We start from the raw sequence: 13,686 nt of genomic DNA on the forward strand, positions 1-13,686 counted from the left end.
TTAAAACCAGGGAGAAAATTCGTAAGCATTTTATTTGGAAATCCATGGATGGTGAAATTCGCACTATGGTTAAATCTTGCAAAACCTGTAACATCAGTAAACCCGCTCCTAATACCCGCCTTGGTCTGTTGTCATCTGAGCAAGCTTCTCGCCCAATGGAGAGACTATTTATCGACTACATTGGACCATTCCCGCGTTCACGGACCGGCCATCGTTTCATACTTGTGTGTGTTGATGCGTTCTCGCGTTTTACATGGCTGTTCCCTACTCGCATGGCTAATGCTAGTACTACTATTTCTTGCTTAAAACAGATCTTTGCTTCATTTGGACCCTGTCAATTTTTGGTGAGTGATAATGCTAGAGCTTTTACATCTGTGCAATTCCGTAATTTCTGTTTTGATCTATCTATCTCTCATGTGACTACCACACCTTATTATCCCAGGCCTAATTATGCTGAAAGAGTTAATCGGAACCTAAGATCTGCTCTTATTGCATACCATTCTTCTGACCACTCAAAGTGGGATTCTTCACTTAATTGGCTATCATTTGCTTTCAATACTGCTATTCATGAAAGTCACAAGCAAACTCCTGCTTCATTGATGCTAGCGTTCACCCCTAATTCTCCACTTTCTAATCTGTGGTCCATTAACGATCTCCTGCCTGATGTCGCTAATCCAGAAACGATCCGTGCTGCTTGGCATCGTGCGCGTAAAAATTTGAAGGTTTATTACGCTAAAGTTCAACGTAACTATAATCACGGGCGAAGACCGCACAATCTGTCTGTGGGTGACCAGGTCTATGTAAAGACTCATCCCATTAGTAGTGCTGCGGACCATGTAATAAGCAAGTTATCCCCCAGATTTCGAGGTCCCTGCACAATTTTGAAATTTTTAACCCCTGTATCATTGTTAGTCAGTGATCCTGAAAGAAAGAGGATCAGCCGTGTGCATTTATCTCAGATAAAAATTCCCTAGTTATGAGACAATACTTTAGAAACTATTTTGTTTTGGGGTAGTGATAAGGAATTAGTTGTAAGCAAATTTTTAATTAGTGCGCACAATTTTTCGGGTTTTATAGTTTATTATTTAGTTAAGTCTCTTTAGTTGTAATGGAAAGGTCATTTATGATCACATTAGATATAATTTAGTATGTATTGTGGGGTAGAATTAAGATCTTCGTAACTAGGGATTATTGTCAAATTGTGGAATCAGGGTAAACTCCGGTAGAGTTTTTGAGTTTCTTTAAACTATTTCTTAAATTTCATCTTAAGTTATCCATAGTGCTTGCCGGAATGGGGGGGCTAAGATAGTCCCAAACCTGTGGGGGAACCTCCCAAATGAAGGTCGAGGAGACACCGGTTAGGTGCCTCCAAGCTCTTGTCCACCAGGGTGGCTTTAGCTTCATATTCCCTGTCTGCTGCGGGTAAATTTCTGTTGCAGTGGCCGGAGGGGGATACCATCCCCATTTCTGCTGTCGTGCCTAGTGGAGAGGTACATTATGTCTTGGGCCCTGCCGTTCTGCACTGCATTCCAGTAACCTGAGGCACAGATGACAATTACTGTTCTTGCCTGACAACTTGACGTCCCTAATCCAAGAGGGAACCGTCTGCATGGTGGTGACCATCATCCCATGCCAAGATTCTGAATAATTACCAGACATACTCTGACGTGGCCATTAGTGGCACGTGATATCACCTATACTTGGACATGTCAATTTACAGCGCTGTAACCAGATGTGCCAATGACGCCAGTCGTGCTAGGCTGTGCGCAGTCACCCAGTTTGAACTGTAATGTTGAGGCTGAAGACAATGGCCGCGTCGTCAGTCACATCAGCAGCAAGAACTCGTGGTGCTACAGTGTAAATAAAACAGAAAAACCAAGAACTCGATTCAAAAGATGTCTCTTATTTGTGTTAAATTTTTTTTTTCAGTGAACGTTTCATTTTTTTTTTTTAAAAGAAAATAATTTCAGTGTGGTGTTTTATGAACATTCTTATATGTCCTTTGTTTTCAGTGACACTTTTCCTTTGTTTTTCAGCGTTTTATTTTTAAGGTGTTTTGTTATTTTCTAAACTATGCTGTAACTGAACTGCTAAAATTGTGATCAAAATTTTTATTTTTGGAGCGGTGCTCCAAATTAAAGGGGGGGAGTATGTTGTGATTATTGGGATTTGATTATTTGGACTCGGAAGACGGCGATAAATTATGTATGTAAAGGATTTATTCTTTTGTTTGTTTTGGTTTTCCTCAGTATGTGAATTTTGGAATTGTTTAATTTGTTTGAAGTCGATATGATTTTGAAATTATTTGATTGTCATGGTAATTCTGGTGCATCCTGTACCACACGCGCCACATCGGCATGGGAGATTTCCGGTTTCCTAAAGTTGCACAAATTTCGTAATTTTTCTAGAGGCTTCCTAAATGTTCCTTGTCAGCACTATTTTTTCTGCGCTCCTATTGGAGAAAATAAAAGGAAATGTGATTGGTAGGTGAAGGAAATCATCGTACGCTCATTGGCCGTGGTAATATTTCATAATTTCCGGGGAGAAGCGTTGTCGCTGGAGCCTTGCTCTGCGAGGGCGTCTTTTCTGTTTGACCACTGAAGGGAACGGTCACCTTCCAAGGTACGGGTCTTCTTGGCCCCGCCATCCGGTAAGCACTGATTAATATTTTTTAACTTTTCTGGTATTCTGTTTCAAATGTAGTGTTTCATTTTATTTATCTTGCCGGAGCGTACCCGTGTTTCCTTCTGCTTCCAAATGTTATAATTATGACTTAGCCGTTTCGGTAAGTCGCTTCACTTTGTTAAGAGATAGTTCCCGTTTGTTGTTTTGTAAATTAATTGTTATACGCCTTTCGAAGTAATCCTTATCAGTAATATTTTTCTCGGGACTATTTCATTCATTCCGCTTCATCGTGGATTATTCATCTTTAGGTCGGGTACCCTTTCTCAGAAGTGTTTTTGAGGGGGCTACCCACCGAAGATGCTCTGCTCCATGATTACACGTAAATTATTTTTCCTTTTTAGATGTATCTCTTCACTTTAGTATAACGTTACCTTCCTTTATTTATTTCGAACTGTTTTGGGTTTTTAAAGGTAACGCCACGACAGTGGAACGTCATGTGTGATGTTCCGGTGTAAAATAAATTTAATTACTAAATGCTACCCTCATGTAAATTGTAATGGTTGTTGAAATTATGCCGTCATTATTTTAATTGTATCTTGGTTATTGCTTTATATATGAAATCGAATCTAACTTGTTAAGTAAAGTTTAGGATTACATTGACTTCGCTTCTTCAGTGTTACCAATACCTTCCACCGCCTGGATATGGTTCCCAGCCGTTTCCCGGTTATCCTTTCTTAATAGTCATGTTGGTTAAACTGTTTGTTTATTTCCTGTAATTAATGTGCTTGCAAATTTAATTTCGTACATGTTGACGTGCCTAGTGTACAGTACTTTTGGTGAAAGCATTACGGTAGCAAACATTTTCTCTTCATTAAACCTATTAATTGTAACCTTACCCTTTGGAGAGGTTGCAGTATTAACTCTGGAAGAATTCCAGAAAGTTGGAAAAATGCTGAAGTGATACTTCTCTTCCAGAAAGGTGATAGGGGAAAATTTAGAGAACTATCGTCCTGTAAGTTTGTTATTAAACCTTTACAAGCTCCTAACTAAAATTGTAACCAACCGCCTCGCAAGAGAACTGGATTTTTACCAACCTGCCAAGCAAGCGGGATTTCGTACCGTAAAGGTTTCTCAACTGTTGAACACATCCAGACTATTCGTCGTCTTGAAAAAACCACAGAGTACATTAAGATTCATTTGGCCTTCATTGATTATAAAAAAGATTTTGACTCGGTGGGGATTTAGGCAATCATAAAGGCAAAATGCCATGATAAACTCAAGGTATATGAAGCTCCTGGAAAACATTTATGATCAAGCAACAATGGTAGTCAGAGTTGACGAAGACCTCATCACCATGAGGTGACACTATCTCTCCAAAGCTGTTTACCCCTGCCTTGGATGATGTATTAAAAACCCTTCATTGGGATAATAAAGGAATAAAAATCAACGGGTTATATTCGAACCACCTGCGTTTTGCCGATGACATTGAGCTCATAAGTGAAAATCTAGATGAGTTAGAAAGCATGATCCAAGAATTAAAAACTGCCTCTGCTAAGATTGGTTTGGAAATGAACATTAATAAAATAAAAATACTAAGCGCAGACAGTCAACCACTTAAAATGGGAAACCTATATATAGAAGGTGTCGATGAGTACATCTATCTTGGATACAAGATAAAACTTGGAAAAGACAACCAACGTGCAGAAATTCCTCACAGAATAGGTATGAGTTGGATAGCATTCCGAAAACTAAGATTCATCCTGACCAACAAGGATGATCCAATTAACCTGAAGACCAAGGTTTATAATACATGCGTGCTGCTAGTTACTACTTACGGTCTGGAAACGATGACTCTGATGAAGGAAAGTGCTCGCAAACTTCAGCGAACACAGCGAGCCATGGGGCGACAGATGCTAGGGATCAGCCTTAGGGATAAGATCCGTTCAGAAGACATCAGGGGAACTAATGTAACAGACATCCTAGAGAGAGTAGCAAGACTAAAATGGCAATGGGTAGGACACGTAGCTCGACAAGATTACAACAGGTGGACCTCTAGGATTGTTCACTGGAGACCATGGGAACACAAGAGAGGCACTGGAAGACCCCAGAAGAGATGGCTCCATGACATAAAGCTGTTGGCTGGAACACGCTGGTTCCAAGCGGCTCAAGACCGAAGACGATGGAAGCATATGGAAGAGGCTTATATACAGCATTGGATTGAAACAGGCTAAAGAGGAAGAAGAAGAAGTATTATTCGCTGACACCATCTCTTAGTGAAACCAGAAAAGACATGTGCTTACACCTAGTAAAAATCATGCAATCGTATTTATGAAATCTACAGATGCGTTTACCTTAAGACTATTATATGACATCTCACAGAAATCCAAAACTGTCTTGCAGAGAGGTCCTAACTTATTTTTTTATTGGTAAAACATCTTCAAACCTTTAGGACCATCTTATAAATACAGGCCAATATGCTAAGTACATGATTAACAACTTACAATAGAAACTTCATGAACCATGATTGGATCACCTTCCATTTCTACGAAACGAAGTCCGGTGTCACAGTCCAGAAGGGAGACCAAGTACTGCATTATTCCCAAGACATATGGCCAGGCGTGTGGAGTGTTAGCTACAACAGACACCACACAAACACAGTTACTCTAAGATAAAACCTAACCATACTAGTATTTTATACATAGAAAACACAACAAGGGTTTGTTTGTAAAACAAAGCTAACCTCAGGAAGCACTCAACTGACTTTGGTAACTCGCTTACCATTAGACAAGTATTTCTTCCAGGTTATTTTAGGCTATACAGTGAAACCTCGTTAGTGCATTCCTCATTAACATGTTTTCCTGCTTAGCACGTCATAAATTCAAAGTCCCATCATATTAAATCTATCTAAAAATACCTCAATTATCACGTCACGAACTTTCGCTATTACCGCTTCGATCATGTTTTTCCTAGCCCCGAAAATATCATTTGTCATCTCTTGTGGAAGGAATGTGATTTCCAACTCGGGTAAGAGCCGTCGCTGCAGTTGCGTGATAACGGGAAAAGGCCTTGAATTCTCGAACTTCACAGGATAAACTGCACCTTCAGGGAACAAACCATTAGCCTCAGAAATGCTCAATTTTGCTTGCCGGTTAGCAGTGAAACCTCAGAATAACACAATGAGCCTGTTTGTGCTTATATTTCACATTCCATTCAGAAGTTAGAAATGTACTTCGTGTTTAGTTGTACAGTGACGGGTAGCAAATATTTGTCGCGCGACAGCCTACATCTGAAACATAATCGTGTGATGTTGACCAGGGTGATGCACATTTCTCTTGTGATAGCCTAATTATGGATACGGAAAAAGTCATGAAATTCCTTACCAATGAAGACAAAATTAAAGTTTGTCGGCAAGTCAACTGCCAACTACATCTTTAAGGACGCAGAATTGGCAGAATGTTGAAAATCGCATCTTCTAGTTTCGACTCATCATCTGAATCAATCTTTGTTGGTGAAAGTTCAGTTCAATTCAAAACGGAAGAAAGTCGTTCTATTGCAGTCTCACATGGCTGTGAATAACCTGCAATTCATTGCCTGTGTGAGCAGAAAAATAATGTGTAATAAATAACCCACTGGTCCGAAATAAAAGGCTTTCTCTAACATTTGTTTTAGAAAGAGTGTGAACTGCAATAAAACTTGGATATTTTGTATGGGCCCCGATCAAATGTTTACATATTTGTTGTTTGATGTTTTTAATGCTTCTTAGTGCACTACTGTTATGTTATAAGCTTTGTCAAGAAAACAAGTTGAAATTGTTAAGACTTTCATGCAGACTGTTTTGGATTTTCATTTCTTCTCTATTATTCAAAAATGGTAAGAGAGCATTATTCTGTAAGATTTAGCTATTTCTGTCTTTTTTCCTGTCGTGTTCACTCCCCTGATTATCTGCAATTTCTCAGCAACTGTTTCTGCAACTGAGAAGTTCCTCTTCGCACACATTTTTTTTCATTCTGAACAACTGCACGTTAAAAATATCATCTCACATAAATCAACACAAAAGCCAAGTCTGTTAATCGACAATGTACTAATCCTACTAACGAACACCGAGTAAGCTGTGGTGATGCAAACAGCGCATGTATCAGCTCCCAGGCACTTGCTACAATTTTGTTTCAAAATTTCCAATTATTGGCTCTTCACCTTTTCTTTCGATTTAATTGGCAGCAATAGTTCCTATTTTGATTAGCCATGATCTATTTCATGACATTCCTGCATTTTACACCACTTCGGCCGAAACTTAACTTCAAATGACAAATTAACCATATTTTGAATTATGCACGAACAACAGTACATAAAACCCCTCCTCTGAATCAGGGAAATGGTATATTCTTAAAATGTGCAATACAGTAGAACCTTGATAATTCAAAATCACACCTAATTCAAAGAAACTCTTGTTCCCGGAAACATGTGGTACAGTTTTACACGTTATTTCAATCATTTAATTCGAAATACAGATAATTCGTAATTCGAAGAAAAATGTCTGTCCCATTACCGAAATTCAGACTTTAAATTCAAAACTGTTTTTAAAAAAGTATTATTTTACAGAGTAATTTAAATTCAAAATTCATCTGTGTCGTGAACGCGTATTCCGAAACGTAGAGGGTTAGCTAACCGCACTTTCACTCACTTCGGTGTGTCTACAGTGTTCTTCGTATTTGGCAAGTTCAAGTGAAATCTTAAGTCTTTTGTATTCAGCGTTTTAAGGAACGCCATAATATCATGTAGCAGACAGTGTGCAGAGAAGCAGAATCCACAAACGCTTGCGATGCCGACAGTTAGCGAAAAAGAGTGGCTCATGTAATCAATTCATATGCACCGAACACCATTGTCATTAAACAGATCAGATGTAAGGCTTTTCAGGCGTTTGCTCTATTAACCAGCGTCTGACACTAGACTCAGAGTGGGATGTGTAAGACCCTATGCACTGATGCTGGGGTGTATGCAGGTGAACTTATCAGAAGCCCTATATAAGAGGCACAGTCTGATAACTGCATATGGGAGATAAAACTCCACAATGGAATTATTGCCCGCCTAGCAATTCCGAATGGAAATTCTAAGTTCCCAAGGAGGGAATTAGATATTTTTCCACCAATAGAGCATGTCAAAAAACAGATCAATGTAAGGCTTTTCATGCATTTGCTTTTGACCTGTTTTTTGACATGCTCTATTGGTGGAAAAATATCCAATTCCCTCCTTGGGAACTTAGAATTTCCATTCGGAATTGCTAGGCGGGCAATAATTCCATTGTGGAGTTTTATCTCCCGTATGCAGTTACCAGACTGTGCCTCTTGTATAGGGCTTCTGATAAGTTCACCTGCATACACCCCAGCATCAATGGGTAGGGTCTGACACATCCAACTCTGATGAGTCTAGTGTCAGACCTAAGATGAAACACTGGTTAATAGAGCAAACGCCTGAAAAGCCGTACATCTGATCTGTTTTTTGACATGCTCTATTGAGAAGCGCCAGCCGGGAAATTGTACAAGGATGGGGGTCACTGTACTGTGTTGCAACTTTTAATGCACACGGAAGCGAGAGACTTCCTCCCCTTGTCGTAGGAAAGTTTGACAAGCCACGATGTTTTAAGGACATCGGGCACTTTCTGTGCAAGTACAAGGCATCTAAAGTAATAAAAAAAGCATTTGTACAGGGGAGCCAGCAATATTTGTACTTCGTCTTTGAATCGTGTGGATTTTCTTTTCTTTGCGTGAGGTTTTGTTTACCAGTGATTTATCCAAGTGCATAATATTTGAATAGGACGAATGTCAATGCACTCTGTTGGATACTTTTCGGAAACAGTTTTCTCCATAGCACTTGAAAGGTTTAAACTGTGAATCGAAGTGATTGCATGCATTAATGGGTCTTAGAATACTTTGTGACACGGCAAGGGCTGGCTTTTCTGAATTTCGAGAGAGGTGCCATAGCGGGAAATCTTTGAATGTTGTAATGCAGACGGAAGTGAGAGAATTTCTCCCGTCACAGGATAGTTTGATAAGCCACAATGTTTCAAGGGCATCGGGTACTTTCCAAACAAGTACGAGGTATCTAAAATGCATACAGTACAATAGTCCAGGGAATACAGCATATGCACAGGGGAGCCAGCGTAGATTTATCCTCATGTTTGAAATATGCTCTTATTTATTTCTTTCGTTGCGTGAGGTTATGTCATTCAGTACGTTATCAAAGTGCATTATTTGAATACTGTAAATGCACCTTGTTGAACACATTTTGGAAATATATTTTTGCCATGGCACTTGAAAGGTTTAAACTGTGAATCAAAGCAATTACATTCAGTAATGAGACTTAGAATATTTTGTGATGCAGCAAGGATTGGCATTTCTGAATTAGGAGTTGACGGTTAATTCGAAATCCGATTTTTGCGTCCCAGCGACTTCGAATTAACGAGGTTTTACTGTATTTGGTATTAACCAGGTTCTACTGTATATCAGTTTCATAGAGAAAATGAACAGTGAACCTCATTAGTGCATTCCTCATAAAGACGTTTTCCCGCTTAACACGTCATAAATTCAAAGTCCCGATTCTCACCATATTAAATCTATATAAAAATACCTCGCTTATCGTGTCACGAATTTTCGCTATTTCCGCTTAGTAGATCACATTTTTCCTAGCCCTGAAAATGTTATTAGTCATCCCTTGTGGAACAAAAGTGATTTCCAACTCAGGTAAGATCCATCGCCACAGTTGCGTGATTACGGAAAGAGGTCTTAAATTCCTGAACTTTACAGGATAAGTTGCACCTTCGGGGAGCAAGTCCGTTAGCCAGTTAGTCTATTTGTGCTTTTATTTCACATTCCATTCAGAAGTTGGGAATGTATTTTGCGTTGAGTGGTAAAGTGAAGTGTAGTGAATATTTCTGTGGCTTGGTTCTAAAAGGGCCAATGTCATTTTTTATCGAAAATGAGATATTAACTGATACAAACGCGTTTTATCGTGGCTTGCAACATGTTAAAAGGGCCAATGTCTCTGTTAAGTACTAAACGAACAGTTAACGTTTAATTAAATAAACCCTTGCCAATAATGTTAGATTACCAATGAAGATTAAAGACCTGGCAATTTTTAAAGGATTCAATAGAAAAAATTAGCGCTTAATAAGGTGACTTCCACAAAGAAAGTATAAAGTTATTTAAAGTTAGTTGTTGAAAAAAAAATTGGAAAACTATAAGCAAAACTTCAAATGCTCATAGCTCAAAAACAGGTTTTTTGACATTGGCCCTTTTAGAACCAAGCCACAGATTTGTCGCATGATAAGGTAGACTATATCTGGAAAAGGAACATATAAACATAACTTTCGCATCACGAATTTTCGCTACTATCGCTTATGAGTATGATCACATTTTTCCTAGCCATGAAAACATCATCATCCCTTGTGAATGAAACGTGATTTACAACTCGCGTAAGAGCTGTTGCCACAGTAGCGTGATTATGGAACAAGTGAGCCTATTTGTGGTTGTATTTCGCATTCCATCCAGAAGTTGGAATTTATTTTGTGATGAGTGGTACTGGTAGAGTGAAGTGTTTTCGCGTGATACGGTAGCCTATATCTAGATTAGTAACATAATCGTGTGAAATTGACTAGCATGGTGCATATTTGTCTTATAATAGCCTAGTTATGGATATGGAAAAAGTCATGAAATTCCTTACTAATGAAGCCAAAATTAAAATCCTTCAGAAAGTGGACTGGCATCCACATCTTTAAGCGCGCTAAGGTTGCGGATGTTGAAATTGCACCTTTGTGTTCCGACTATCACTCAAGTTGGGCGAAGTTTTGTTAGATTCAAAATGGCGGCCAAACTTATTCCTGCCAGTCGCACATAGCCGAGTGTAACCTCCAATTCACTGTGAAAGAGTGTGAACAGAGAATGATGTTTTATAACCCACTGCTCCAAAATAAAAGGCTTCTACCAACATTTGGTTTAGGAGTGATATCTGCAATAATACTTAGATATTTTTATTGGCCCCCGTGTATATGTTTTCATATTTGTTGTTTGGTGATTACTGGTTTTCACACTTTTCACTACACTTATTTTATAAGCCCCAGCAGAAAAGGTGTTCATACTTGTTCTCCTGTATTTTTCACACCTTTTAATACTATCCTCTCACCTTTAGAAATTGTAGATATAATTTTCAATGTACCCATGGATACGCGACTTAACATGCCCTCACGTTGGAAAAAACCTTATCTAGTGTTTCCATATCCCTGTTGAATAGTTTTCATTCCGATATGCAGTAGTACGATTTTATCACTTAACACGTTCATTTATGTTGTCCCCTACAGAAACGTCTTAACGAGGTTTTACTGTACATAATAATGCATGTTATGAATTTAGAGTTAGAATGGGCTACATCCCACTCAACAGAGGTCACCTCCCAGCTGTGGAGAAATTGGTACATCCTTTTCATATACCTACAGTAAATTGGAAATTTCACTGCACACTCCAATCGTTCTACATGTGACGTAACTGTTCGCTCTCCTAACCAACACATTAGAGGAGACGAAAGTTAATACCTGGGGACACATGAATATAAATTTAACTATATGTGGCTTGCCCGCAAATTGCCACGCAAATAGAATTAATTATCATGCCATGGTTTCCCATTTCTCTACGTAATGTTTGGGCGCCAGCATTACAGTTTTGAACAAAACTGTAAAGCAAAATTTGTATTTACTAGCATAGAGACTTATACTTAAATCACAGGGGTAGGATTTTAAAAAATTAATCATTAAGTATCGCTTAAGAAAGAAAATTAATGCAATATAAAATACAAATGAATTTATTATACAAAAAAATGAGATGAATCGGAAAAGTTCCTTAAAGCTTGGAGGGATTTTAGAATTTACGTACTGAAATTAATTGTTGCTTGCTTTATCTAATTGAAGCTCACCAATTGCAGCTTCCGTTGAGGTCATCTATTTTCTGTGGTTACTCGTTCCCCTCTTCTAGTTGTAGAATTGACTCCATGGACATCCTTCCTTCCTTCTGTGATGTGATTTGGGCTATCTGGACTAGCAGTCCCTAACTGCCTAGTCTTTAAATTAGACATTGGCCCTATACTTGTGAAAATTGATCAGCGTTGACCGTAGGAGGAGAAAATTCAGATACGAATTTTTCCATGTTAGCAGAAATCTCAATCCAACTTAGCTAATCTATCAATACTATACAGACTTGTACCAAATGCCATGGCTCCGCATTAGATAATATAACACCGGGCTCTCCCCACTCTTGATAGCAGTTCAATACCAATTCTCTATATAACGAAGCATCTGATTCATAGATCGCATTATCATATCCCTCTTCTTTCTTCACAAGTAACCAGTAGGCGTGGCGATGATGTAGTGTGCTAGCCTTGCACGTAGGTAGCTGTATAGTGCCTTTTGCTCATGAGTTTAACCCAGTGACTCACCCAACTTCCCCGCTTCAAGAATAACTTTTCCGTGTACACAAGTATGAGATGAAATTACAACTCTGTCTCAACATTGACCATATTTACAGTACATAATGAATTCCTATCCTACATAATATAATAATTTAAATAATAAATGATGTTCTAACATATACAATGTGATTCCAAAAGCCTTATTAACAAATGATAGAAGTTAAATTAATATGTCATATAAATAATTGCCAATGGCGGATGATCTTGATATCGAGTGATATCGCGTAAAAGTATGGCTGGAGAAGCCTGGACAATTACAACGTAGCATTTAGAATGAATGTTACGTCACAGCTCAACTCACGAGTGAACATAATTTAACCCTTAATTACCCACGCCCAGTCTTCTACACCACGCAAGGGCCCTAATATTTCGACAACTCCCCTTCCGTAGTCAGTGTGGACTCATCCGGCCTTGTAATTGCTTAGCTCGGTAATTCAAAACATCAGCCAGTCGAGAGGCAACAATCGCCAAGTTGTTTGCTAGATACAACTTGTTATAGCGCTGTGTATGTCATACAGACCGGACCCAGGAGAAAGAGTAATACGGAGATGTCGGAAACTGTTACATTTGGTGATAGATGATGATTATGATGACGTTTCAGGAAGTGAGGTATCTGGAGAAGATCTGACCTCAGATCATGGCAGTGCTTCAGAACAAGAAGACGGATGTGTATGACGAGGACGAGTATCAGGTGTGTTCTGCAAATCAAAGAACTCCAGTCATCACCAGATGAACAGCTGACTAAGAGAAAGACATGCACTACCTGTGACCCCAAGAAGAAAAGAAAAACAGCCTACATGTGTTACAGGTGTGGTTAAAGCCTGGAACGTACAGTAAAAATGTGCAAGCGATGCAAGGAGGAGGTCTGAAAACATGTGCATGTAAACCGTTTGCAATTTTCAAGAAAATATTATTTTGCATTGTATGTTATCAATGTATGAGCTTTTCAAATATGCTTAAATGTCATCTCTACCACATTGTAAATATTCATTATGTGCATACGAGCAAACATCAGCAAATAAGAGGGGTTTTTCTTCTTGATACTACATAAAACAATACTGCTCGTCTATTCTTACAATCTTTCGCTTTTTCATTGGAGAGCTTTGTAATAGGTCCTTCTCAATAATAAAATACGGAAACAAAGGAAAGATGGCTATTTTTAATATTAAAGACAAATTATACAAACCTGAAATAAGCCAGGAGCGATTCACAGTTCCTGGATACATTAGCTTCTTCATTAAGACTGGAATTTCTTCCGCATAGTTACTCTGGTTTAGTTTTACTGTTGGATAAAACTTGCGAAGGAGAAAATCCATTACCTCTATGAAGGTTTTCAACTTTATAGGGTTTGTCAACGTCAAAGGTAAGTAGTTGGCAGAAAGGTGATTCCTTTCAATGTACTTCTGTACCTGAAACAGAACAATTCATATATGTCAGCAACAATCATGACGAGGAAAATGAACTATGTAGAGCTCCTGGCCCTACATATACCATCAGCCATCATCCTTTCAACACTGAAGTCAATTTCAAAATTAAAACTATTGCTAAATC

The 13,686-nt window shown here is 38.6% G+C and overlaps 1 protein-coding gene across 1 annotated transcript in view; it reads right to left on the bottom strand.

The window, feature by feature from the left end:
• The window catches only part of Ndc80, a 119,459-nt gene that overhangs the window by 73,889 nt on the left and 31,884 nt on the right, over positions 1-13,686 (bottom strand). The window contains exons 5-6 of the mRNA XM_067156224.2: positions 13,322-13,544; positions 5,127-5,257 (exon numbers count right to left, since the gene is read on the bottom strand). Of these exons, the coding sequence (XP_067012325.2) occupies positions 5,127-5,257; positions 13,322-13,544 (354 nt within the window). The remainder of the gene's footprint in view (positions 1-5,126; positions 5,258-13,321; positions 13,545-13,686) is intronic.

This window comes from Anabrus simplex, chromosome 12 (assembly GCF_040414725.1).
Source record: "Anabrus simplex isolate iqAnaSimp1 chromosome 12, ASM4041472v1, whole genome shotgun sequence".
In the NCBI taxonomy this organism is placed as follows: domain Eukaryota; kingdom Metazoa; phylum Arthropoda; class Insecta; order Orthoptera; family Tettigoniidae; genus Anabrus; species Anabrus simplex.